This window comes from Panthera onca, chromosome A2 (genome assembly GCF_046562875.1).
Source record: "Panthera onca isolate mPanOnc1 chromosome A2, mPanOnc1 haplotype 2, whole genome shotgun sequence".
Lineage (NCBI taxonomy): Eukaryota > Metazoa > Chordata > Mammalia > Carnivora > Felidae > Panthera > Panthera onca.
In genome coordinates this window covers 108,326,130-108,353,838 of record NC_138340.1, presented here as the reverse complement: position 1 = coordinate 108,353,838, position 27,709 = coordinate 108,326,130, and the positions used below count along the sequence as shown (strand labels likewise).

Here is a 27,709-nt window from a genome sequence, read left to right as displayed (position 1 = left end):
AATTTCAGTGTAGTTCTGAGGGAGTGGAGAAGGTATAGAAAGTATGTGGCTTTGGATATGTTTGTGTGAGGTGTCTTGTCCTTTATTTTGAAAAATCTCTATCACTTAGGAGGTTTGTTGTTGTTTTTTTCCCCATGAATGAAAAAAAGCAGCAATCAGATCATGAGGCAAACAATTCATTCCTCTGAAGAGATCAGTTAATGTTCCAGTAGTGGCAGTAAAATTGAACGGGTATCTTTTGAATAATTCTGATTTCAACTGGGACACAAGGATTCTTTACTAGTTAAAGCAACATCACAGTGACTCATTATAGTTCAAACAAATTCTGGTAGTGTGGTGGAGTCATCTAGCTTTAAGAGCAAAGTTGTACATTCGAGTTACATCAGCAAGTTGGGACTGTCCTTTTCTAACAAGAATCTCCTCCCCAGAGGAAGAATCTTGAGCTTCCTGGAGAAGGAGGGCATGGGAGACTATTTGGAAGCATGTGTAATCAACTGTTTTTTCTAATGCCATAATAGACCTTTATTTGCTATACCTCAAACTGAGGATTCAGATATCCCCATTAGATATTTAAGATACAAAACAGCAATGTCCTTATATAAAACACAGAATACGTTTAATCCCCTTCCACTAAGAAAAAGTCTGAAGTAAAAGTCAACTGTGATTCAAAAGTATTGATATCTGTTTATTTGGGGAGGTAAAGATTGAGATAAAAATTAAATACAATGAAAATGTATCTAATTTGGATTTGGATCTTGAATTGGCTCCTAAATATCTTTAGTTTTTTCCATTGACATCACCAGTAGCCTGGTCCCAGTGGATACTAGCTCTTCTTAATTACACTATGTGCTTTTGTGAGGATAATAAAAATTTACAGGTGCCTCCTGAGATACGCCTGTCAAAATGAGGCATTATCTAACTAGAGAATTGCTCTTTTTAGTCATTAAATAATCTATTAACTTTTAAATAATCTATTAACTTTTCTTTACCTCATGACAAGAAGAAATTAAAACATCTTACACCAATACACTCAATAAAGCTTAAACGAACAGAGTAAAATAGGTGATAAAAATTAAACAAAGAAAATACAGACAGGAATCAAGATGGATCCAGTGGTGAGTTTCGTATGCTGCCACTTGAGTCCTATACACTTGCTAGATTTATGCCATAAATTTGGCACTAAGCTGCATATTAAACCATCTGAAGTGGGAAACATGATTAGTTAGGTGATTCATGGCATCCATAAAATTAAATAGCACCAGTGCTGTTCAGGAGAAACACATTATTCTTGGTACTGAAACTAGGGAGAAATTCCTAACCACACGTCCTAGAGAATGATAAGACCTGGATTTATGTCCACGATGAATTGCTTCAACTCTGCTTCATAAAAGAAGGTTCACTGGCCCTTTCATCAGCAGGCAGCAATGCCTATGATGGATATTTAAGTAAAGGACTTTGTCTGATCTGCTGGTGTTATTAGAAACACACTTTTGTCGATAGTGGAGAACATGAACTAATCTTGCCTTTTTATTTATTTTCAAGCACATACAAGGCTTTCATAGTGACTGTTCTCTCAGATTATGTGCAGTAATCACCATTATCAGAGATAGGTGTCCCTTCTTTCCCTAAAAGAGAAACAGTCATACAGAGACCCTGATTTAGATAGCGATCCCCAAACCATGTACCATGTGATATACATTCTATAAGATATTCGCAAGTGGGAGAATAACAGGAATTCTGCAGTAAATGATAATTGAGAAACTGCAAGTCAAGCAAATTAAAATAAATTTATTTGCTGCTGGACTTGTCAGAACCTTTAAAATATTTTATTACATACAAGATTAATCTCCAAGTGGCGTATGCATTATTTTGTATTTTCCAAAAGAAATTCTTCTCTTCGCAGAGAACCTCATGAGCTATTTCAAGAAATACTCTTGAGATCTTCCACATTCTTTTATTCTGCACTGTGCATTTGGGTTAATTCCAACACTGACTCAAAATCAATCCTGTAAAGGACGAGTTACATCCATTCTGACACTGATATGTGTACAGCACTTTGAGTTGCTCTTTTGGCACTGACTACTGTTAAAATAACAATGAGATGTATTAGCTTGATGGGATTTTTAAGAAATAACTTCTGAAATACTATTTGTTTTTTATGCTATGAACTCAAGTGTATGCCATAAATTTCTTTAAAGATCATGTTCTACCTGATCTTTGCCTTCTAAGTCGTGGAAAGGACTTTGGCCAAAAGTAATAAAATCTGATCTAAGAAAATAGAGAGATTGATTTAAGTTTCATATGGTGCCATTTTCTAATGAAAAGTATTAATACAAAGGATTTAAAGACTCTTAGAGACAATATTAAAATTTTGGCAACAAATAGCTATATTCTTTAAAACAATTGTCTTTGAAATATATAAGAATAAAAATAATGATCTTTGTGTTATGACAGTAATATTCTCCACAAACTATGCCACCATTTAGATCTGATGAAGAATATGCCACCATTTAGATTATGAAGAATAAAAATAAGCCTACATATACCAAGGGCTAGAAAGCCTGCAGAGTAACTGGAATTCTCATACTGGTTGGGATGCTAAATTAGTGCATACACTTTGGAAAACAGTTTGGCAGTTTCTTAAAATAGATGTTTTCTGTATATTGTATCTTAAAATTGGAATAGGCTAGACCATTTCAATTACTTCTATAATGAGATTATGCATAGTGACGTGAAAAGTATGTTTTATGTTTTATGTATTTGAACTACAAAAAATTTTGTCATGCAAAGAAAATCAAAATAACAAAAATGGTTTTCGAATTAAAATGAGTAGTGTTTATGCATACAGACATGATTGAAGAGTCTATATATGGAAATCATTTTCATGTTTGGCCTGTAGCTATTCTATTCTTGTCAGCACTTCTTTCTATTCATAGATAATTCTCCTTACTTTGAGCCTTCAACTCCAGATTTATATATCCAACTGCTGGACCCATCTCCACGTAGATGACTACAGACATCTCATATCATGTTTAAAGTGAAATTCCTCTTTTTGTTTGTTGTAATAAGTAACAACTCTTCTTCCGTTGGCTTAAACCAGACTTTTGAAACTGTGCATGTTTCCTCATCCAGTCTGTTAGTAAGCCTTTCAGATTTACCATCAAAATGTATGTTGAATGTTTTCACTTCTCACTACATCCACTGAAACCATCCTGGTCAAAGTCACCGACATGCAGCACCTGGACTGTGTCAGTCACTTCTGTACTGGCCTCTACTTGTCCCCTCCCCCTCTAAAAGCTATTCTTCACAAGGAAATCAGGCTGATGGCTTTAATCCCTATATCAGTTTATGGATGCTTCTGTTTAAAACTCTCCAGTGCTTTTTTTGTGTACAGTAGGACACCATTAGCCTCAAATAATAATAACTGAAACACCAAACACATTCTGAGTTTAAACTTTGCTTATATCATGTTCTAATTGATGGATACCTCTCCAAGTAGTGATTCAGAGACCACACCATCTTCAATTTTTAGGCTTTGTCATTCATCATGAGGCTTCCAAATTGTAAAAAAGTGGACCTAAAGTTACACATAGAGTATGGACTCGTTTATGTAAAATAATGTCTCTGAAGAAGCCTTAAACATCGATGTACATTAAAATATTAATGAGGCATGGGGCACCTGGGTGACTCAGTGGCTAAACGTCCATCTCTTGGTTTCATCTCAGGTCATGATTTCATGGTTCATGAGATTAAGTGCCTTGTCGAGCTCCATGCTGAGCATGGATCCTGCTTGGGATTCTCTCTCTCCTCTCTCTCTCTGCTCCTGCCCCCACTCACTCATGTGCTCTCTCTCTCTCTATCAAAATAAATAAATAAATAAATATTTTAGAAATATATATTAATTAGACACTAATCTGATAGGTGGGATTTTGATGACTTTTTTCCTTAAGTATGTTCAGCATTTTTCTTCATTTCTATAGTGAACATACATTGTTTTTATAATCTCAGAAAAATAAACTTTTAAAGATGGTAATGTTAAAGAAGTTTTCCAGTCTAATTCCCAGAAATTGTCTCAAGAGCTTAAAGAGAATGGTATATGGAGAAGTGTTATGGACTGAATTATGAGTCCCCCCAATTCATATATTAAAGCCCTGACCCCTGATATGACTGTTTGGTGATGTCCCTTTATAGAGATAACTAAGGTTAAATGCAGTCATAAGGGTAGGGTCCTAATCTGATATGACTGGTGTCCTTATAGGAAAAAGAGAAACAACAGGAATGCCTGCAAGGGTCGCTTTCTTGCATCCACCTTGAGATTCACCTTGATGTGTTATTCTTAACACTTAGTAGAAAGATGACTACAGTGAACAACTTCTCCAACACACTTTTTCAGAAGCAGAGTTTTATCCCTCTGCTGTATTGGATAAACCCTGTAATCTGCAGGTTGTCAGGACTGCTGGTGAGAAATGTGACAGGTTGTCAGGACTGGCCCACTCTAATTGGAGTCATTTTGGCCTGTAGGATCCATGACAGCTGAGGAGGATGGGATCATCTGGGGTGGAAGGGAGTATAGACTTTCTCACAAAACAGAAAACCCAGAGGCTGAGAAGTCTTTTTGTAAACAAATTCTCATTTTCCCCAATTGTCAAATAGTCTAAAATCACAAGGCAAATTTTCTGACTGGAAGCTCTCCATAATAGACCATCAATCCTCCCCAGCCTCAATAAATAGAAATTACAGAAAGAATATCTTAAATGGCCTTTTTGTATGACTAGAGTAGAGAAGGCCAAAGAGTGAGAACCAAGGTAAGCAAAGCTGGCCAAAAATACATCAGTTCCAAGCCACTAAAAAGTTTGCAGAGATGGGTGGAGACCACATTCGCAGCCCCTCCTCCATGTCCTTAGGTTGAACTGATAAGATAAACCTAAACTCAGAAGTGCTACAAATACCTAAGGGTGTATTACAAAGGTTATCTACATCTTCTGAGGATGAGAGGAAGCATTAGAAGACCTGTATCCATTCAAGGTTAAATAGGGATGAGGGCAGGGAAGGAGATTGCCAAAAGTAGATGAAAGACTTCCTTTTGAGTATGATTCCCTAGGAAATTAAGGATAATTTTAGGCAGAACTGTTTTATGCACATAAAGAAGTTAAATAGGAAGTAAATTTGAAGAGAAGTGAGATTATATAAGAAATAGACACAACAGGGGAACTAAGAGAGTTAAGGAAAGAGTTTAAGAAAACAAATAATGTCATTGTAGATTTTAAAGTAGAAGCAGAAGGAAGAAAGAGGCAGTGAAAAAAAAAATGTCACAAGTATGGTTTGAGCAAATCAGAGAGCATTAGAAAACCAAAGATGAGGATGCCCAGAGATAATATATACATATGAAAGACAAATGGGATGTGATAAAGAGATAAATCACATTTTTGGGAAAGTATAAAAAATAAATGGAACAGAAATAGCAGTCAAAATAGCAAAAAATTTCCTTGAAGTAAAGGAAGACTTGAAATTTGAGGTGTAAGAGGTTTACTTCTTCAAGATATTCTTACACAAGAAGAAATAACACACCAGAATTATTTAACTTCAAGGGTACAAAAATATTCTACAAGCATCCAAGAGGCAGAAATGGGTAAGTTAAGGGGGAAAAAAAGTCACATTGAACTCAGACTTAACATTAGTCTGAAATGTTAAATGCTAAAAGAAAATGTAGAAATATATATATTCTCTCACACCCCTTCTTACAATGAGCATCCCATCAATTTTTTTAACTGATTTATAATTTCATAAACATTGAAACTAAGTACAATTTGCAGAAGAGACAACAACAAAGACTTTCTATAATTACTAAAGACGGTCATGTCTTGTGTTAGAAGTTTATTGCTTCTCATCTCCAAATTCACACTTCGTTGTCTGATTGTGAGAATGGATCTGAGTCTTTTAAATATTTTTTCATGCTAGCTGAGATGATGTTAAGCTCTGTCAGAAGCAGGCCCTGGACAGTCATTGTTGAAGGCGTAATGCTGTGGGCACATTAGGCAGACTGTGCAGGGTCTTAGCCCGAGGGTCAACTACTGAACATGGTCCTCTCAAGGACCTCCTCCAGCATGATTTCCCATGAGCTTCTCAGTCCAGCCCTGAGGGTGGTGGCTGCTCCTTACTTCTGCTACTCCTCTAGTTTTTAGAGTTCCCCAATTTTTATTAGGCACTGCTCATTACTCCAGTTCCCTTTTATAGCTGATAATTCTTTTTTATTTTCTTATCTGTTTATGTGAAGTATAATTAATATACAGTGTTATGTTAGTCAAAGGTGTATAATATAGTGATTCAGTAATTTTATACGTTACTTAGTGCTCATCACGAAAAATGTACTCTCAAGCCCCTTTATTTGTTTTATCTCACCAACCATCTCCCCTCTTACAACCACCAGCTTGTTCTCTGTATTAGAGTCTGTTTGTTTTGTCTTTTTCTTCTGTTTCTTTGGTTTTGTTTCTTAAATTCCACATATTAGTGAAAAAATATGGTATTTGTCTGACTTACTTCACTTATCTTTATGCCCTCTTGGCACATCCATGCTGTTGCAAATGACGAGATCTCATTCTTTTTTATGTCTGAGTAGTGTTCCATTGTGTGTGTATACCATATCTTTATCCATTCATTTATGGATGGACATTTGGGTTGCTTCAATATTTTGGCTGTTGTAAATAGGGCTGCAGTAAACATAGGGGTGAATATATCTTTTCAAATTAGTTTTTTCATTTTCTTTGGGCAAATATCTAGTAGTAGAATTACCAGGTTATATGGTAACTCTATTTTTAATTTTTTGAGGACACTCCACACTGTTTTCCATAGTGACTGTGCCAATTTTCATTCCACCAAGAGTGTACAAGATTCCCTTTTTCACCACATCCTCAGCAACTCTTGTTATTTCTTATCTTTTTGATTTCAGCCATTCTGACAGGTGTGAGGTGGTATCTCATTAGGTTTTGACTTCCATTTTCCTGATGATTGGTGATATTGAGCATCTTTTCATGTGTCTGTTGGCGATCTATATGTCTTCCTTGGAAAAAATGTTCAAGTTCTCTGACCATTTTCAATGGAATTATTTGTATTTCTTGGTGTTGAATTGTACAAATATATAATATTAACCCCTTATCGTATATATAATTTCCAAGTATCATCTCCCATTTAGTAGGTCACCTTGTCATTTTGTTGATTTCCTTCACTCTGAAAAAGCTTTTTATTCTGAAGTAGTCCCAATAGTTTATTTTTGCTTCTGTTTCCCTTGCTTGAGGAGACATATCTAGAAAAGCATTTCTATTGTTAAAACTGACAATTATCAATATTAAATTTTCCCTGTTCACATTACTGTGATTTCTCTTTCCTAACTGGACAGTTATCAGTATCACTTAGAAGTTCCAAATCAGTTTTGTTTTTTTTTAAATGTCTGTTCAATACAAAAAACTTCTGATGTCTTTTCGTTCAGATTTATTTGCAAATGAGAACACTGGTGGGGCCAGTTTTCATGTCTTGTATTCTCATGGGATGCTTATCCCTGGTACCAGGCTCTTCCTAAGCATTTCCCCTTTAATTAAGTAAAAGGAGGGACTGCCAGCAGGGCCCCATTGACTAAGAGGCTTTGGATAGAAACCTGACAGAAAAGCACCTAGAACTATTTCAGGTTTCCTTTTTCTGGTTCTAGTATAGAGTTCAACTATCTATTCTATACATCTTGTTTCCGATGATTTTGTATTTAGCCAAGGTGTTCTTCACATATATAAGTGAGAAAAAAATTACGTTAAGATATACAATTATATAACCTTCTGGAAAAAAGGAGAGGGAAAACTTTGCTACCTGTGTCAGTACAAAAAAAAAAAAAAATCAAGAATGAAGAGGATGGGGTGCCTGGCTGGCTCAGTCGGTAGAGCATATTACTCTTGAACTTGGTTGGGGTTGTGGATTTGAGTCCCACATTGAGGGGACAGATTATGTAAAAATAAATCTTAAAAAAAAATGGAGAGGATAAGAAATACAAGGATTGGTAGTTAGCACTGGCATCACTTAAATACAAAACTAGGTTTAAATGATTGTCGTGTGTATTGAGTATGATGTCAGTTCTTCCAAATCAATCCATGAATTTAATGAAGTTCCACATAAAATGCCAATAGAATTTTTTCAAGTTTAGTTTAAATAGATCCATTTGAATAAATAGTGAAAAATAGTTTAAAATTTTTGAAAAATAAAATTCACAAGTGAAAAGTTGTTCCACAAGTTACCAAAATTTATTACAATATGGCAGTAATCAAGGCAACATGATACCAGTACAGAATAGGCACATACATTGGGTGGAGAGCATGGAAACATTGCAGATATGTAGAATAGTGTGGAAGAACTGAAAAATCCTGTGAAAATTCTAGAAGAAGACATAGAAGGTTATTTTTGTAGAGTTCTGGTGAGAAAAACATAAACAAGACTCAAAAGCAGAAGTAATAAAATAAAAATAAATAACATAAAGTTACAATTACTGTATGACAACGTGTATAACAAAGTTAAAATAAAAATAAAAACTGAGAGAACATTTGCCACATACATGAGCAAAACACAAATATATAGAGAATACAAATAGCCTATAAATAAATACAGAAAGATAATATAAAATCATGGGCAATATATATTTAAAAATAAATCACACATGAAGAAAAATAAATGACTAATAAATGTATTGCAAAGATTTTCAAAATCACTAGGGAAATGCAAATTAAAACAAGATGTCATTTTCCCCAATTGGCTTAAAACTATAAAAGATTGATAGTATCCAGTCTTAGCAAGAGTCAAACACAGTTTTGGAGGTGAATTTGGCAGCAACTATCAAAGCATAAATTTTACATACCCTTCGACAACATAATTCCACTGCTAGGAATCTATTTGACACAAAAATGTACACAAGTAGACAAGATATTTATACCATGATGTCCATTGATGCATTAAATTTATTAGCTAAAACTGGAACCCTGCATTTAACTGCACAGCAGTGGAGAAACAGTTAAGTTATGATGGTGTGCTCATCCTTGGTTGGCTTTTCCCTCAGATGCATTCCCTCCCCTTCTGCTTCCCTACTGTGTATCTCCAGGGACTAGGCCCTGCAGACTTCTTTTCCTAGGCTTTTCTTTTAACTGGTTCCCACTCACTGAGGCCAATGAAGAGTAGTGCTTGGAGTTTGGTTGGCTGGAAGGAGCCAGTAGCCAGCATACATTTTTCTAATTCCTCTTTGCTTTGGGTATTGTTTTTTGGGTTTGCTCCATGGTGGACCATCATATTAGGCCCATCGTGGTTCAAACCTCCCAAGGGTGACTGAGTCTCTGAGCAGTATCCACACACCCACCTTTTTTTTGTCCCTGTAGATTAGAGATGCTAGTGACTTCCTATTGATCTTAATCTCTAGATTGCTTCTGTGCTCCTATTTGACTTTTCACTTCTTCTGTCATTTCTGTAACTAATTCTTTGTATTCATGTTCTGCTATTTTAAATACTTAAAATAATATTGTATTTTTGTATTCCTGCTTGGAATATAGGCAAATACACACACATATATCTCTGCAGTCAGTAAAACAAAACAAAACAAAACAAAACAAAACAAAACAAAACAATCCTGTCTAACCAGGTACGAGTGGAACAATGTTCCAGATAAGTTGTTGACTCCAGGAAGGAAAGCTGCTATCTCTTATGTTTAATATGGTCCATTACATAAAGTCAAACAATATGCATATGTTTGAACGCACTTACATCATGAAAATAATAATGGTGACTACAACTAAATTTTTGTAGGAAACCACAAATATGGCAAAATATCCACTGAAAGAAATTGTATTTATGAAGCTGAAGAGAAGTTATGTGTGTGTGTGTTGAGGGGAAGGAGTGGTGCTAATTTTTACTTGTTAAACAGTTGTGTTTGGAGTTTTTGCCCCATACTGCATTACATTTGTAATTTCAGCAATGTTCAAAGCAGGTAATAAAGTACTGCTTCGGATGATCAGTTTTATTAAACATGTATGTGTATTCATTTGTAATGGGATATATACATGTATTCATTTGTAATGGGACTGTCTGAAAGCACAGTCACTTCTGCAGTATTTTTAAAGTACTAATTTGTTCCAACAGGGTATTGATACTATTAGGGAATAATTGGAACTTTTCATCCAAACCTATGCGTGATTTTGTCTGTGAGAAACGCCAGGCGAATATTAAATGTTGCACCCAACTGAACTGAAAGGCTTCAAAATACACAACACGCACACATATTCACACATCTTAAGCAACTACCATCATCTTCACTTCACCTCTACGTTATGAGCCACAGTACCTGTATCTGTTTTTATAACCTTCTGTCTCATTTCAGATAAGTCTCCTTCAATTCTCCACAATAACTCAAGTTCTGCCCCTTTCCAATGCCCACTTCCACAAACAAATGTCAGGTCTTTTTCAAGATGAAGTGCCATCAGGTCGTCTTCTTCTTCTTCTTCTTCTTCTTCTTCTTCTTCTTCTTTTTCTTCTTCTCCTTATGGATCATTACAGAGTTTTTGAGTATTGCACCCTAATCCTATTTCTCTCATAAGCCTCATAGTTTTTATTGGACAACTTTGCATATTATACTGATATTTAGCAACATGTATATCACAAAACAGCAGAATTGACTATTCATACACCAAAAAGTTAATAGTGTCTCTGGGTATTAATTTATTTATTGTCTATCTGTAGTTCCTATTTTTTTCCTAAAACAATCATGCATTGATAATTTAATAAAATGTACATAATCATGTTTAAAAGATGAGTTGGTAGCTAATGAGTGATCACTGCCATTCTAGGTAAAGAGCTGAAGTTATTCAGGAAACATCCACTCATTCACTGGTGACCAATTGACAAGGTGTCCTCTCATCTCCCTGGAAGGCAAAACCAACTTATGCTCCTCCTGCAAAACACAGATAAGGTCTTGCAGCAACATCTTGTCAGCTTCCTCAGAGAGGCCCCATAAGAAGAATACAGATGTGATTAGCCAAGGTTCCATTAAATGTGGGAGATCATGTAATAAGCCAAATGTCCCTAAATAGGTTTGCAAACATTCAGAAGTTAACACCATACAAATCCAGAAGCGTATAGGCAATAGCCAGTGTGATATATTCAGTACTTATAGACTTTGAAACTTGGTCTTACTGAGATTACAACACACTGCCCTTTCAGGAAATAGGAATCCGTGGAGAGACAACAAACTGAATACCATGTGAATTAATACACAAAACAAAACAAAACAAAAAAATTTTTCTTTTGTGATTTGAATCTTGAATCACCACCTACTTTTTCAGCAGGAACCTGTTAGCACTTTTTTCTTCTCCTTTCTAAGCACTTGTCTTTGTTTTGTTTGTTTGTCTCCTTTTCATTTTTAAATGTTTAGTTACTCCACCTACAGTCAAACTCCTCTGTTTATCTTTGATTTGGGTCTGATTACTCCCCTTTCCCTCCCTCACATGTCCTGCACCCAGTGAACTCTGAACTCCTTCTTGATCTCTGTGTTTTCCTGTCTCCCTACACAGAATCTGCTGTTGGCTATGTTCTCCACGGAGCTTTGTTTCTAGCTGTTCTCTGACAAAGGGCTTGTTCTGTGCAGCACAGCTCGTCCTCTTTGTCCAGCCTCTGGCTTCAACCACTGAATCACAAATATTCTCCAGCTGGGAATCAAGCAAGGGCAGACATGAACCCAGAAGCCCAACAGGATGTTTCAGTTTCCCAGGGAGTTCGCATGATGTTTTACATGATGAAGCCCAATGAAACGTCATTCCAAACACTGGAAGAGGTACCCGATTATGTAAAACAGGTGAGACTATCTGGTAAGAGGCTATAGTAACTTTTTTCTTAATGAGAAGTAAGTTCAACACATCCTGGGGTTTTGTTCACTTTCATTCTTCAAATTGTTAAATTCTAAAAAAATAATTCAGTTTCATAAAGGCACGGAGCAAAATTAGAATTTCTACTTGAATGTAATACCTATAGCCAGTTTCTCCTATTAACCTCCTCTCCTCGGATATGTCACGGCAGAATATGATAAAACTTTATGAAGTTTTCCTGGACACAGTGGTGTTACAAATTTAGCTGTCAGAAGCTCAGAGCTCAATGGTTATATGACATCAGTAAACTTTGTAACAATTTTGGTTTTAAAGGGCAAACCACCTCCCAGGAAACTATTTCCTCTTCAATTTGGTAGAGTAGTTCTGCAGAATGGATATAGAGCTGACTGAGTCCAACTCTGACTTCCTAAGTTTGAACTTGAACCAAGTTTTCTTTGAAATTCTGAAGTGTTCAGAGGCACTTTTTACTTCTGGTTCCTGGCTATGATTGGAAGTGGAAATATCCAGAATTAGAACTTGAATACCTAAGTTCCCCACCCTGTCAAAGTTGTTCCTATAACACTTACTAGTTCAGACCAGAAATAAGGGGAAAAAAATGACATCAGAGAATATGTTCTTGGGAGTTCAGTTTAGAAACTTCAGAATTCATGATCGGCTTCCAAGTGAGTGAAACCCATAACTTTTTCAGGATTTGATATTATTCCTTCTTTCTGAGTTTTTTAAGACGAAAAATGTGGTACTCACATCTTCATAAATCATTTTTTTTTGTATTATAATACCAAGCTTAGTTTAATATTTGTTATCCATGGTAGAGCCTAAAAATACCTATTACAACACAAAAATATATTTGAATGAATAAAACTTGAATTGTATTTATTTATTTTTTTATTTTTTTAACGTTTATTTTTGAGACAGAGAGAGACAGAGCATGAACGGGGGAGGGGCAGAGAGAGAGGGGACACAGAATCGGAAGCAGGCTCCAGGCTCTGAGCCATCAGCCCAGAGCCCCACGCGGGGCTCGAACTCACGGACCGCGAGATCGTGACCTGAGCCAAAGTCGGACGCTCAACCGACTGAGCCACCCAGGCACCCCTTGAATTGTATTTTAAATACACATTTTAGGGGCGCCTCTGTGGCTCAGTCGGTTGAACGTCCGACTTCAGCTCAGGTCCTGATCCCACTATCCATGAATTCGAGCCCCGCATCGGGCTCTGTGGTGACAGCTCAGAGCCTGGAACCTGCTTTAGATTCTCTGTCTCCTTCTCTCTCTGCACCTCCCCTGCTCACATTGTGTTCGTCTCTCTCTCAAAAATAAATAAACGTTAAAAAATTTTAAAAATTAAAAATAAATACACATTTTAAATGATCAAATCCTCTCAAATACTCAAAAGAAAATTCTTTGTTCCTACAGTCTCAATTTTGTCATTCCTATAATTCTGATATAAAAAAAACTAGCAATATGTGCATCCTAAGTAAAGCCTTTAAAAGAAGGTCCATCTTATAGATAATAGACTTCTGATTATTGTACTTATTTTAAAATGTATTTTTTTAGATCTAACTTGAAACCCATCCCTCCTAATCTTATTATTTTTTGGCAGAATTATCATGGCTACATTGATGGTTATATTTCATTTACAAACTGGATGATAGATTTTGAGCACCTGTTTAGTATATGTCCGAAATAATCAGATTTCTTTGCCTATTGGGAGGAAATGATCCTCTAGCATAGGTTTATGCCTTCTCCTACGAGATGTCACTCTGGGCCTCCTACTTCTGGAATGACTAATCAGGAAATGTGGAAAAATTTCATACCGAGCACAATAGCATCTTTTTTTGTGCCATTTCCTTTCCAGGCAACTCCATTTTTCATTTCCTTAATGCTTCTTGAACTGGTTGTCAGCTGGATTCTCAAAGGGAAGGCACCAGGTCGTTTGGATGATGCATTAACATCAATATCAGCCGGCATTCTTTCTCGGCTTCCAAGGTGAGTTGGTTGGCCATATAGAGTGAATAAACTGAAATTCTCTAAATAAGATGGAAAAGGAACCCATTGTATGGGAGTTTGTCTGTTTTCACATATATCCCCAAAGAATTCAGTTACTGTCATTATTTAAATGTATTATATTTTGTTCACCGGAGATCTGTTTTTATATTCATTTTAAAAGATATTGTTCTAAATATTATTTATCTTGATTACTGAGGTTTTTTTTTGCCCCCCCCCCCCTTAAATTTTGTGCACAAAGTGTTTCACCTAGTCCCAGTCCTGAGTTATGGTCTAGTTCTCTACTGGAAAATTAATTTGCCTCTGGCAAGTTCACATGCTCTAGCAATCTGGGATATAGACACCCCCTACTAAAGGTTGCACAAAGCTTTGTATTACTACATGATCTCCTAAGTGGCCTCTGGTCCTGTTTCTAGTGCTACCTCATTTTCAGCCAAACATTTCCATGATGTGGATCTGGTGAAAATTCTTCATAGGTTCCATATTGCCTAAGGATAATGTCTGAATTTTTTTCCTGATCTATTGAAGCCTTTGTCCATCTATCCTTGCTTTTGCTTTCTTCATTCTCCTTCCCTCTTTCCAATATTTGTTCCTTCCATCCTTCATCATTTGCCATTGCCCAGATGTCACACATGCTTCCCTCTGCTTGGAAAGCCATTCATATGGCTAACTCTAATTCATTTCTTATGTCTAAACATAGACTTTTCTTGAAGAGCCACACTGTTCAGAAAATCTTCCCTTTCTTCCTAAGCCTGCTTTAGACACCACTTCACTATGGCCTCATGTGTCCTTGTGCTTACCCCAGATTAGAATTGTCACATGGTATTATGCTCACCTGTTTTCTTCCCAGCCCTTCCTGATAACTTGCATGCATCTTGAGAGCAAGAAGGATCTTTATTCATAATTTTAACTCCTCTGCCTGGAATGTTATCAGGTACATGCTAGATTTTTTTTTTAGTTTAATATATTTTTTAAAGTTTATTAATTTATTTTGAGAGACAGAGAGAGAGTGATGTGTGCATGCAAGCAGGGAGGGGTAGAGAGAGGGGGGGAGGGTGAATCCCAAGCAGACTCTGCACTGTCAGTACAGAGCTAAACGCAGGACCTGCACTCACGAAACCCTGAGATCCTGACCAAGAGTTAGATGCTTAACAACTGAGCCACCTAGGTATCCCCCAAGGTGGATTTTTTAAAATGAAAATGCAAAGATATTCAAGAAAAGGTAGAATAATTTCATGTAATTGTAAAAATTGTTTAGATAACAATGAACCTAAAAGTAAAATTTCTTTCATAAGTGTTACTATGGAAAAGTAGGCTAATGGGTATAAAATAATCATCATTATCATAATCATCATAATAATGTCTGAAAAACTACTCTTATGTGTGCACGTTGTTGTCAGAGGAAAATATCTCAAGTTCTTTGTAGTTAATTCCCAGAATACGCTAAATAAGAGTTTACCATTATACATAATTTCCTCTATCTTCTGTCTCCCTTGAACAAAACTGAACAAGAAATACATTCAACATACTCAAAGGACATGTAGATTTGATTATTGAAAACAAGCCAGTTGTTTACTGTAGTTCATTCTGAAGAAGTTAAGTGTATGAGTTCATGGAAATGCAACAACTAATGAACTTTAAGAATAACTTGATAACTGAGAGGTACCCTGAAGGTACAATTGGGGATCACATATTTTGTTGAGTTGGAACGAATTTATTAAGAGCTCAGGGAGACATCAGGGAGCTGTATGAACGCGTCAGCATTAGTTTTACTTTTTCACATTTGGCTGTGGCCACAAGTGGAATTAGATTATTCTTTTATCATAACATGATAACCACTAGAAATATATACTGCATAAATCTGCTCAGCAACACTGAGGATTAGGGTATGGAATTTTAACAGGATACACAAGTATCATATATATATATGTATATATGATATAGATTTTTATATCTAAAAAGGATGAGGGAGATGGGGAGGAGAGAGAGGCAGACAGGGAGAGAAAGAAAGAGAGAAGATGAGAGAGGGAGAGAACGGGAGAGAGAGAGTGAGAAGGACCAAAACAATGCAGTCCTTCCAGGATGGAACACACAGTTCTTTTCCTTCACATCCCACTCCCCACAGCACTCCTTAAGCTAACACTAGTTCTTTGCCCTGGTGCCCTTTGAAAGAAAGGTGAAATGCTGTGAACTTGAATGTGGAGCATATTTTTCCATAATTGTATTTTGAAAAGGAATGGCAAATTGGTTGTTGTTGTTGTTGTTCCTGTAGGTTTGAACAGCAATTCTAAATTATGAAATTGTGGATAATTTTGTAAGTTTTTCAAGGACTTTATTTTTCATAACTTTCTACTTACAACATTTCAGCAAAGCAGATTATTTGAAAAAGAAATGTAAAAATATTTTCATGTATTTTGTTCCTATTAAACACACACACACACACACACACACACACACACACACACACAAGCAGAGAAGAAAAGCTGATCCACAGGATCCACTCCACTCAATCCCCTTTCGGCAAAAGACAAGAAGGGGGATTTAACAGAAACTCTTAAAACAATATTTCAGCGTCAAGGGGAATCCTCGTGCAAATCATTAACAACTGAAGGTTAGATTAACACGGCATTGATTATATCCTCTCCAAGGGACTAATTTCATTTTCTACACCAGCAACAGGGGCTTGCCACATCCTTAAAATACCTTATTGTGAAAAAAATGGTAGTATACCATTCGTTAATCTGCTTGTAGGTAATTACATGTTGGATAATAATTCCAAGTAGGCATGTGGCCTCTGACAAAAGGTTGTGGAAATCAAAGTGAAACCATGAACATGTTTTTCCACTTTGCCATTCATGTAATGGAAATGCTGTTTGCAGACTTTGAGGAAAAACAACGTTTGTTTGAGGATGTCAATTTCATTATTACATAAAATTCAAAGTATCTTGAAGGTAGTAGCATACTTAACATATTGATAGAAAAGATACATGCTGTGTCTTTCAAATATTTATGTAAGGGAAAATATTAATCATAGGCAAGATTATATCTTGTTTATAAGCCTGTCAGACAGACCATGACGTGCAATAAAAGTCCATCTGTCCTAAGAACCAGATTCTGGGCAGACCTGCATCTGTTTTGTTCTTCTGGAATCTAGTAGGCAGACTCTTCCTCATTAGAATCTAGTTCTGAAGTTATAGACAGATAATTTGTATTTATCATAATTAAATGCAGGGTAGCATATGTAGATAATCTGCCTTTCTATCAATGACTTGCATATGTGACTATAAAAATTAAACTTAACAAAATAATTACTAAATCTATTTTTAAAAAAAGCTATCTAAAACTTGTGAAATATCCTGCTACTGACCTAAATGCTAATGAGTGAAAAATAATCACATCTCTTTTTTTTTTTTTTCCTGCTTATTTGAGCAGAACTCAATTTCCAATTCTTCATTAGAAAACCAGGACCTCAATTTGTTACTTCCTTCCAATGTTTCTGCTTCCATAAATTGCATCCTCCCCGGAGAAATTTTATTCCCGATATAAATATCTACAGTATGTTTGTTTTTAATGGGTTCATTTAGTTTGTTGAAACAGCAGATTATAAATCAAATTGCAATAGGTTGGAGGATAATTTAAGTAGGTAAATTTTCAAATAAGTTGGGGACACTCCACTTTTAATACATATGGGTCATTGCCAGTTTTTACTATGGAGCTAGCTCCACAATATTCAACCATACATATGCACAGTTTTACTGGCCATGACTGCCATGGAATTTTCCATTCCTGACAAGAAAGTTTCAATTCATTAAAAAAAAAAAAATTCATGAGGAGGAAATTAAACTTCTTTAAAATACTTTGACTCCTTGGGGTGGGATTGGAGAATAAAGGAAAATTGTGTACTGGGTTTTTATATTAGACTATAGTATCAGAAGCAATATTGCCTTTGGCGACATCAGACTTCTAACAAATAAGTGCCTGTCATTTTGGATAAGGACTTTAATAAGCATTTACTCATTACCCAGAATAAGAAATAAATGCATATATGTAATGTTAATAGTGCTATTTTGTTATTAATATTAATGCATCTTATCAACCTTGAAAATTATTAAAAAAAACACTTTGGGTGAAGAAAATACATTTTTAAAATGTGTTGGTTTGTTAATTATATTTGCTAGAGAAAATGCCTCGTTTCCTCTTAACTTTTACCTCAAACTTTATGAACAGAATTTGCCTTTGTTATTAATTGTGGAACTTCAGAGACTGCTATTAGACTAACCTTCCCTAATGATGCAAGCAAGCTTCCTTTTACTTATTCAGTAGAGAAATTGAATTACTTCAAGTAGTTTACTTCTTGCAAAGTAAAGAATGTAGCAAATTTGCTTCTTCCAAATTTACTATACTGTGCTTATAAAAGTCTATGGTTTTGTTGTTGTAGAAAGAGATGAAATGACTGCTTCATAAATGTAATTTCACTTCAGAGTAAGAACTAGCAGTACAAATTTTATCTGTCTTTAGGAGGCAGAGGTTGTATTATGTATTCTGTTAATACTGAGCAAAAGTCAATGTTCCACTAGATGGAGCAAAAGGGGCAGTAGCTTTACAGATAGGGAAAGGTCCTGGCTTAGGTTTAAGAGATTTTGAAATAAATAAATAATAATTATTTTTGGAAAAAATATATATAGTCTAAATATATTTGTTTCTAACTTCCTGAAGCTTGTAAAGATATGTAGAATGATCTCACTCAAATGTTAGTTTATTTTCTGATTTACAAGACAAAATTACTAGAAACAAAAAATACCTTATTGATTTCTTTCAATTTTGCATTACCTGGCCAAATCAGACCTTACACACAGCTCTGATGGCAATAATGAACTAGTATAAATTGGCAGGTGTCTGTAAGGCCTGAGTACAAAATTTCACTTACTCTGAAACCCGTTTATGAAATTTTAAGTTTATAATAAGATCATTACATCAAATTTCACTTGCTTGAGCGATGATTAGAGCATGGGAGTATTTGAAAATTAGATAATTTTAGGGTCCATTGATCCAAATTTTCGCATATCTTAAATTAGCTCTGAGATAGTGACGGGTGGACAACATGCTCAACATTACCTTTCTGCTTTTGATGATGGGTACTCTCGAATTGAGATCACTTTGAGAACTGCACAGCTTTGTAATTTGCAATCCTTAGTTAATATTAATTCCAATGTGTTGACTTTTTTTTAATCTCAATATTTTAAATTAATTTCATCCTTTAAAAAATTCAGGATCAGTCCTGGGATAGCAATTTCGTAACTTGCTGGATTTTACAGCAACTAAACATTGACAGGGCAAATTTCTAGTTTTAAGAGAAATGTTGCATAAACATTAACTTTCTTTTACTAAAGGCATACCTCGGATGCAAGAGAAAATAACTATTTGGGGAGAAATTGTGAAGAAAAAAGACTGAGAGGAAAGCCCCTGTAAATGCAGGTTGTTGATTAGAGGATTCTAATGCCTTCTTGTATTTAGACCATTTACTTCATCTTGCATTCAAACTTACTGAGTAAAAGGAATCTCCTATTTGGTTATGCAAAGCCCCTGTGGTACCCCCAGATTTCATCTCCACTTGATAAAGTAAGTTCACTACATTCATACATGTTACATATGTCTCTTCCCACAGGATGGAGTTTAGAGAGTTGCTTTGAATTCCACAGTGCAGAGTCATACGCTGGGGGTCAGGCCTGGGAGAGGACTGAGGAGTTGGGAAGAAAAAGAGGAAGGAGCTTTGGTTTATGATTCAAGGTCTGGTGGGAACATTTTTGAAAATGTAGGTGCTATTTCCTGCAATCAAGGGCTTTCCAGAGCTTGGTAATCATTTCCCAGCTGTATCCCTTTGCTGAATTGTTTTTAGTTGTGGGCACTCCATTGCTGTTTTTCCCCATCTATGATGGAAGAGGATCATATTCATCTTGCTGATAGAAAGCAGGGAATTTAACTCCCATAGCTTCTCCCACTTTGCCTTTGCTTTGGGAAAGGTTTGGCTTCTTGCTAAAGTGTGAAAAAAAAAAAAAGTATTGACTGTAGAATGTCAGGCATATTTCAGCTCGATTTGTGTCAACCCTAATAAGTAAGTTGACAGAGTAATAAATTGGGTGTCTGCTCAAGACCTGGCACCTGTACAGGAAATAAAGAAGTATTTCAATTATAGGCAGGTTCTCTTTGTTTTGCAAGTGGAAGTTTTCCAGGGACCCTCTTTCTTGTATTGAAATTTTAGTATCTTCAAAACCTATTTCAATTTTTCAATTGTCTGTGGAACTGACTAGGGAGATAGCACCTTTAAAAAAAAAAAAAAAGAAGATTCTGGATAGATGGGACATTGATGAGGCAGGTAATTTTGATTGCCCTGTTCACCAGTGTGTCCTCCCAATCTCCTATTGTACCTGGCACCTAGTAGATTCTCAAATTTATTGAATGATTTGTTGAATCCTATCCTCCACCTTGATAAATATTGTGTATTAGTTTGTTGTGATTTCAACATGGCTCAAGCAAAGTTGCTTTGATCTAAGGAATGAATTTCTTTACATTGAGGAAGCCTTGTCAGGACAATGCCATCATAATGTGCTACTAAATGCTTTTGATAGGAACATATGATGTAATGGATGTTTAAAGTTTAAAAAGCAAGACTTTGTGAGGACTTAAAGAAAATTGTTCAAGCTACTTGCAAATTGGCAAAGCTGCTCTTTGCTGACCTACATAGCTCACTTAAGACCCTGGGACAATACCTCCTGCCATGACAAGGCTGCTTCTTGCTGGCAGTGGTGAAAACAGTGTGGCAGCCCCATGAAAGAAATCATCTTGCCCACCAACACTCGTGCCTTTGCTCTGCCAGCATTGTGCTCTAGCAACAAGGGCCTTTCAACTTGTGCTGACAGCTACACATCAGCTCTTGGTGACTAAGCTAACTCTTCTGATAACCAACCCATAGAAATGCATACCTTCACTAAATCTGGGCTTCATTTCTTCCATCTCCCCTTTGCCTAAAACAAGAGTGTAATTAATCTACCATTGGTTTGGAGTTTTTATTTATTTATCGGCTTATTAAGAGGCATGATCCTATATGCCACTGGCTTGTGAAATATTGTTATTATAAATTATAAATCCCACAGTAAACCTGCCTTAAATAAATGATTAGTCTCTGAGCATAATTTGCCATGAACAACGTAATAAATAACCTGGGTAACAAATTGGAAGACAAGTTTTATATATTGAGATTTTGGATTCCTCAGAGTTTCAGAACAGTGTGGGAGTCCCTGGCCCATGGCCTATTCTCTCATGATGGATGACAAACACTTGTATGTGACCATCCCAGAATGCTTGTCCCAGCTCTGTCTGCATATCTAGAAAAAGTCACTCTGGATTACCTTGTCATGTCTAGTAGTCTACACCTCTGCATAGGTTGGCCTTCTGGAGGACCCGACCAGGAAAAAGGCCCATGAAGGTCCTGCAAGTAGTCTCAGAGCTTTTCTGATTGGGATTCTGAAATATGCAAGACATGGCTGGGTGTGACAGGAGTTCTGCATAGGCAGTTCCCTTGGATCAAGAACTCACCCTCAGGGACAAAACTGCTCTTTCTAGCCATATAATTAATTGTTAGAGGAGGTTATTGGGAGGATGTTTCACTGGATGACTCTTGAGCTAGACTAAGGCAATCAGAGTCTCCTTACCTTCTCCCTGTCCTTGGAATATATAATCTGCTACTATTGTCATACTAGCAGCTGTTTTAAGGATGAAACCTTTGAAGAAAAAGGTGTTGAGACCATTTGGACTGAATACGTGACTGAACCCTGTTAAGACCTCTATAAGCTCTTAAATACTGAGAACAAACTGAGGGTTCATGGGGCATGGGGGAGAGGGGGAAGTGGGTGATGGGCATTGAGGAGGGCACTTGTTGGGATGAGCACTGGGAGTTGTATGGAAACCAATTTGACAATAAATTATATTAAAAAAGAAAGAGATGCAGGGGTGCCTGGGTGGCTCAATCAAGTAAGCGTCCGACTTTGGCTCAGGTCATGATCTCATGGTTAGTGAGTTCAAGCCCCGCATTGGGTTTTCTGCTGTCAGCACAGAGCCCGCTTCGGATCCTCCACACCCTGTCTCTGCCCACCCCCCTGCTCACACTCCCTTTCTTTCTCTCTCTCAAAAATAAACAAACATTAAAAAAAGAAAGAGCTCTATATAAACTTTTAAGATTTTAGCAGGCAGGAATAGAGATCTGCTGATATTGAGGCTGGCCAAAGCCTTCTATGTAAGTTTCTTGGCTTTTGAAAACTACCACCCACTGGGACATCTGGGTGGTTCAGTCTATTGCATGTCATGATCTCATGGTTCCTGAGTTCAAGTCCCACATCTGGCTCACGGTTATCAGCGCAGAGCCTTCTTGGAACCCTCTGTCCCCCTCTCTGTGCCCCTCCCCGGGTTCTTTGCTCTTTGAAAAAATAATTTTTTTTAAACTTAAAAAATAAAAAAAAGAAACCTACCACCCACCAATATAGGGTGATTTGCCACTTTTTTGATTTCTCCTAACTCTTCACATACAGGGGACAATTAAAGAACTAACAATAATCTCAAATTGAAAAAAAAATGGGTTTTAAGATCTGATAATGTATAGTCATTTCAAAAATGTAGGCTTTTGGGACATGTGGGTGGCTGAGTCCCTTAAGCGGCCAAATATTGATTTTGGCTCAGGTCATGATCTCTTGGTTGTGGGATCAAGCCCTATGTCAGGCTCTGAGCTGATAGCATGGATCCTGCTTGGGATTCTCTGTTTCCCGTTCTCTGCCCCCCTCCCTCCCTCTCTTAAAAAAAAAAAAAAAGTTTGTAAAAAATGTAGGCATTTGACATTTCTTTTCATTATTTATATTAATGCTGTTGTGAAGTGACCTAATGTTCTATGTTACAGATTAACTAATAATTTGAAGTATTCAACAGGAGACGATTTTAAAGTTATTAAATAATAGTTATAATCCTATCATAATTAAAGTCAAAAGTAGATTAAACTTAAAGGCCCATATCTTCAAAAGACTCAGTTACATGCTAATTCATAGATGCTCACTGTGTAGAGGGAAATACTATTAAAATGGTGAATTTAATAATATACTAATTTGAGCTGCTTCTTCAGCTTTTATTTAAAATTAGAATGTTTAACAATTTCTTCATCTGTTTATAGTTTATAAGTGAATTTTTATTAGAGTGATCAATTCATTTTACATATTAATAATAAATATAAAAGAAAAAGTCACTTCAACCAAATTTATAGAAGTGATACAGGAAAGATTATCTTTAGTCTAAACTTAAATTTGATTACAGACAATTTCAAGAGAAAATGCTACACTTAATTAAATTGAAGTATATTATATATTTTTTGGAACGTTCTTGGTAAGAATTTATAGAAGCTTGGTAGCATAGGTGGCAAACCATATTCCAGTGTCTGGGTTTTTTAAAAAAAGTTGTTTCTTTTAACTAGATTTTTAAAAAAAATTTTAGTAGCTTTCCAGTTGACCTACCGTGTCATGTTAGTTTTAGTTGTGTAATATAGTGATTCTATAGTTTTATACATTATGCAGTACTCACCATGATGAATGCAGTTACTATCTGTTGTAAGGCAAAGTTTTACAATATTATTGACTATATTCCCTATGCTGTAGCTTCATCCCTGCAAGTTATTTATTTTATAACTAGAAGTTTCACCCTTCCCCCTCCCACCCCCCCCCCCCCGCCCTGCTGCTGGCAACCACTAGTTTGTTTTCTGTATTTATTAATCCTTTTTTGTTTTTGTTTCTTTTTTTTTTATTTTGTTTTTTGGATTCCACATATAAATGGAATCATGTAGCATTTCTCTTTCTCTGTATAACTTATTTCATTAAGCATCATACCCTCTAGGTCCATCTGTGTTGGCATAAATGGCAAGATCTCAGATGACACTGTAATATCCTATTGTATGTATTTACCACGTCTCCTTTATCCTTTCATCTATTGATGGACACTTGGATTGTTTCCTTATCTCAGCTATTGAAAATAATGCTGTAATAAACAAAGGGGTACTTATATCTTTTCAGGTTAGTGTTTTCATTTTCTTTGGTAAGTACCTAGCAGTAGGTGTACTAGATCGTATGGCATTTCTATTTTCAATTTTTTGAGGAAACTCCATACTGTTTTTTACAGTGGCTGCACCAATTTATATTCTCACCAACAGTGCATGAGGGTTCACTTTCTCTGTATCCTCACCAATACCTGTTATCTCTTGTCTTTTTGATACTAGCTTTCTCACTGGTGTAATGTGACATCTCATTGTAGTATCTAAGTTTTTATACATTATTTCTAGGGAAAGATTATTCTCTTACATCTTTAGAGTTATAGTTTATATTACTACAAGAATTATTGAAATTCTTTGAGAATCCAATTTGTGATCCTAAGTATAACATCTAATAACATAAGAGTATGTGTATAAGTCTGTGTGCAAAAGAGAGAAGAAGGGAATTAAGAGAAATAGACAGTAGTTAGCCAGAAGCAACTTTGATCTAAGGCAGTAGGCATTTCTGCAGTCCCCTTTAAACTTTATACCTTTTAAACTTCCTTTAAAAAGCACCCTTCTTGTGCTCTTCATTAAGATTTGGAAATGACAGTCACAGAAAATAAGTTGTAGTTTTGTCATATTTATGTTGTATGGTTTCTATGAAAGTATTTTAAGAGACAAAAAAAAAAAAAAAAAGAAGAAAAAAGGAATGGCATCCTAAATTCCATGAAATCGAGAGTGCAAATAGGTGGCATCCATGATAACTGTGAAACAAAAGGAAATATCTCATGGAACATTTTGATACGAAGGAAATTGAGCCTTTTAAAAGGTCTGATAGAACTGTGAGAAAAAAAGAAGAGAGAAAGACTTTTATTTTTATATATGAATACATTAATTTTTAAATGTTACCTAAAATGTTTTATAATTTTACATTTAAAAGTGGTATAATCATTGTAAATTTTATTTTTCCAGTTTGTTTTCCAGAAGCATCGAACTGACCACATACATTTATATCTGGGAGAACTACAGGCTCATCATTTTGCCTTGGGATTCTCCATGGACTTGGTATTTAACTTTCTTAGGAGTTGATTTTGGCTACTACTGGTTCCATCGCATGGCCCATGGTAAGTTGCAAATCAAGGTTTTATTGATAATTTAGGGATAATTTATGCTGAACTGTGTTGGGCACATAGCAGGTATTCAATAAATATTGAATGAATGAATAAGTGAAAAACATGGTTTGTCTTAAAGTATATAAAGATTAATGATGAAAGTTTAGTTTGAAATTTAAATGGAAAAAATCTGAATTTTTTTTAAAAGGTGAAATTATTAGAGATACATTTTTCACACCTCTTGTACCTAACTTGCAAAAAAACTGTTGAGAATGTGATGGCTGTAGCATTACTTTTTAATATACCACCTTACATTTTTCTTATTATGACATGCTTGGTAGAGTCTAGAGACTCTTACACACAGTATCAGACTTCATGTCACAATTATCAATGGTCATTCAGAAAAGCTCTGAAACAGCATGGAATCCTGGGTAATGTGTGCTGTCATACATAAGAGTGATTCAAGTTCTTGGCAGTAATTCCTCACTGCAAATGAAAATGCAATCATCTAGGCACTAACCATAATGCATTTCAGTATTACCACAGTTTTGTAAAATTTCTTATCTAATACAAAGCCCTCTTACCACACTGGCCCACTGAATTTGGTTTTTGGGATTACTGGCTGAACTTTCCAAACAATGTTTTGTTATGGAAAGGGAAATGGAAGGACAGGAAACAGTCTTAAACTCTGTAGGACTAAGTAGAGGTTGGAGAATGATTGTAGAGCTAAGGTGAGCAAATAGTCTTTAAGGAGGAAGAAGGCATGCAAACGTATTTCTGAAGGGAAATGGGGGAATGTGCTAATTTTGAAAACCTACTGAAGAGTAGAACTGAGGATTTCAGTGGGTGGTTGGGTTGAGTGTGTGGGGAGGAAGGAAGGAAGGGGAAGAAACCTGGAATAATAATAAAAATTAATTGGGGGATGGCAAGAAGAGGCCTGAGATCAGGGTGAATAACCAAGCAATGTGTGTAGGAGGATGGTGACCAAATATCCTTCCCAAGCAAGGATGAGGAAATAGGAGTGACATAGATTAGCATTATGTTTAAGGCACGAAATTTTAAATGCAGCATTATTTTTGTTAGGTACATTAACCATGCGTAAACAGTGAAACTATAAAGAATGTTAATTCATTAAAACAATTTGAAAGGAACAAATAAACTAGAAAAAATTATTTATTTTGTGTGTGATAACCTTTGTCTTTGAAAATAATATGTCAGTGCCTGACATCATTTCCTTGTGTATAAAGCAAGAGGATACTCCCAAATTGAACATGACTAGGAATAAAATATGGTCATGTAGTAATCTTTGTATTTTATTTCAAAATAGTAGTTTTCTCCCTAAAATAAACCCATTGGCAATCTTCCTCATTTTCTATGCAGCAAATGGGTAATGCAGAAAGCATTTATATTGTATTATTTAATTTCAGGAGCCTTCTAATATCACACTGTCCTGTACAGATGTGTTTGTTTGGGAAATCTGCAAATTCGCTTAATCTTTAAAAGCCCATTATAACAGGAAACAAAGAACCAACAAAATATTACCAAATATAAAACTTCTAAAAATATGTTGATGTTAAGTGCTCCAGTTAAGGAAGAGCAATAAAGTAAAATAATATATTAAATACACAGAATCGAGGCTGTGTAAAGTATGCTTCCCATTAGAAAATTTTGAACCAAATCCAGTGGAAGCAGGCATTAAAAAAAAAAATCTAAAAACCTTCTGGAAAAACACTCACCACCTTCAGGCTATGAAGTCTAATCATAAGTTCAAAGATCTTTGACTTGTGATGGAAAGCTCATAGGAAAAAAAAATAAATTAGTAGTTGAAAGTGTCAACCTTCAGTATGGTAGTCAAATTTTAAATTTTTGTGATAATAATGTAAAATATTAAATGGAATTTTAGAAATCTAGAAGTACACAGGAGTAAGAAAAACTTTTAATATCAAATTTCTTGAGACTCTTCGGTTACTGAACCAACGTTAGTTAATTAGTCAAGTTTATTTAACTGAGAAGTTTGAACAGTTCTAAAATCCTAATGTTGTCCTAAAATATAATAAGGAAAATACCCTCTTTTCCTACTTAATGTGTTACTTTCCTTTCACTACTTGCAGTTAAATAATAAAATAAAAACACATTCCACATTTGTTGATATGTTAAATGCTATGAGTTTTGAAGAAACAATATATACTTTTTGTTTTTACATATACTTAAATTATTTCTTTAGTAACCCAAATTGCTGCTAGGTTTTTTGCTGTCGTTTTCTTGTTGTTATTTGTTTGGTTTGCATCCATGTAGAATTTTCTCACATTAAAGTTATGGAAGGAGTTTATTCTCAAAAACTTGATTTTGATCTCTATTCCTGTACAAAAGAACAGGAGGATATTTGAGTCTATTGTGTTATTTATATTTCATTCCCTTTTCCACTGGGATCATTAGAAATTCATTGCTAATTATTGTCAACTTACAGAAAAACAAGAGTAACACAGTAATTTCTATAGAATGCCTTGACATCTTTTTTTTTTCCATGAAATTTATTGTCAAATTGGTTTCCATACAACACCCAGTCCTCATCCCAAAAGGTGCCCTCCTCAATACCCATCACCCACCCTCCCCTCCCTCCCACCCCCCATCAACCCTCAGTTTG

The 27,709-nt window shown here is 35.6% G+C and overlaps 1 protein-coding gene across 6 annotated transcripts in view; it reads left to right on the top strand.

Moving 5' to 3' along the window:
- Positions 1–27,709, top strand: part of AGMO (alkylglycerol monooxygenase) — a 381,935-nt gene that overhangs the window by 40,938 nt on the left and 313,288 nt on the right. For 2 of the 6 annotated variants that reach the window (XM_078441704.2, XM_078441706.2), the window contains 3 exons: positions 11,583–11,863; positions 13,748–13,878; positions 24,926–25,077. In XM_078441704.2, coding sequence (XP_078297830.1) covers positions 11,741–11,863; positions 13,748–13,878; positions 24,926–25,077 — 406 coding nt within the window. In that variant the 5' untranslated portion in view covers positions 11,583–11,740. Of the gene's footprint in view, positions 1–11,547; positions 11,864–13,747; positions 13,879–24,925; positions 25,078–27,709 lie in introns of those variants that run through there. The other 4 variants (XM_078441721.2, XM_078441711.2, XM_078441730.2 and 1 more) reach the window with 4 other exon arrangements.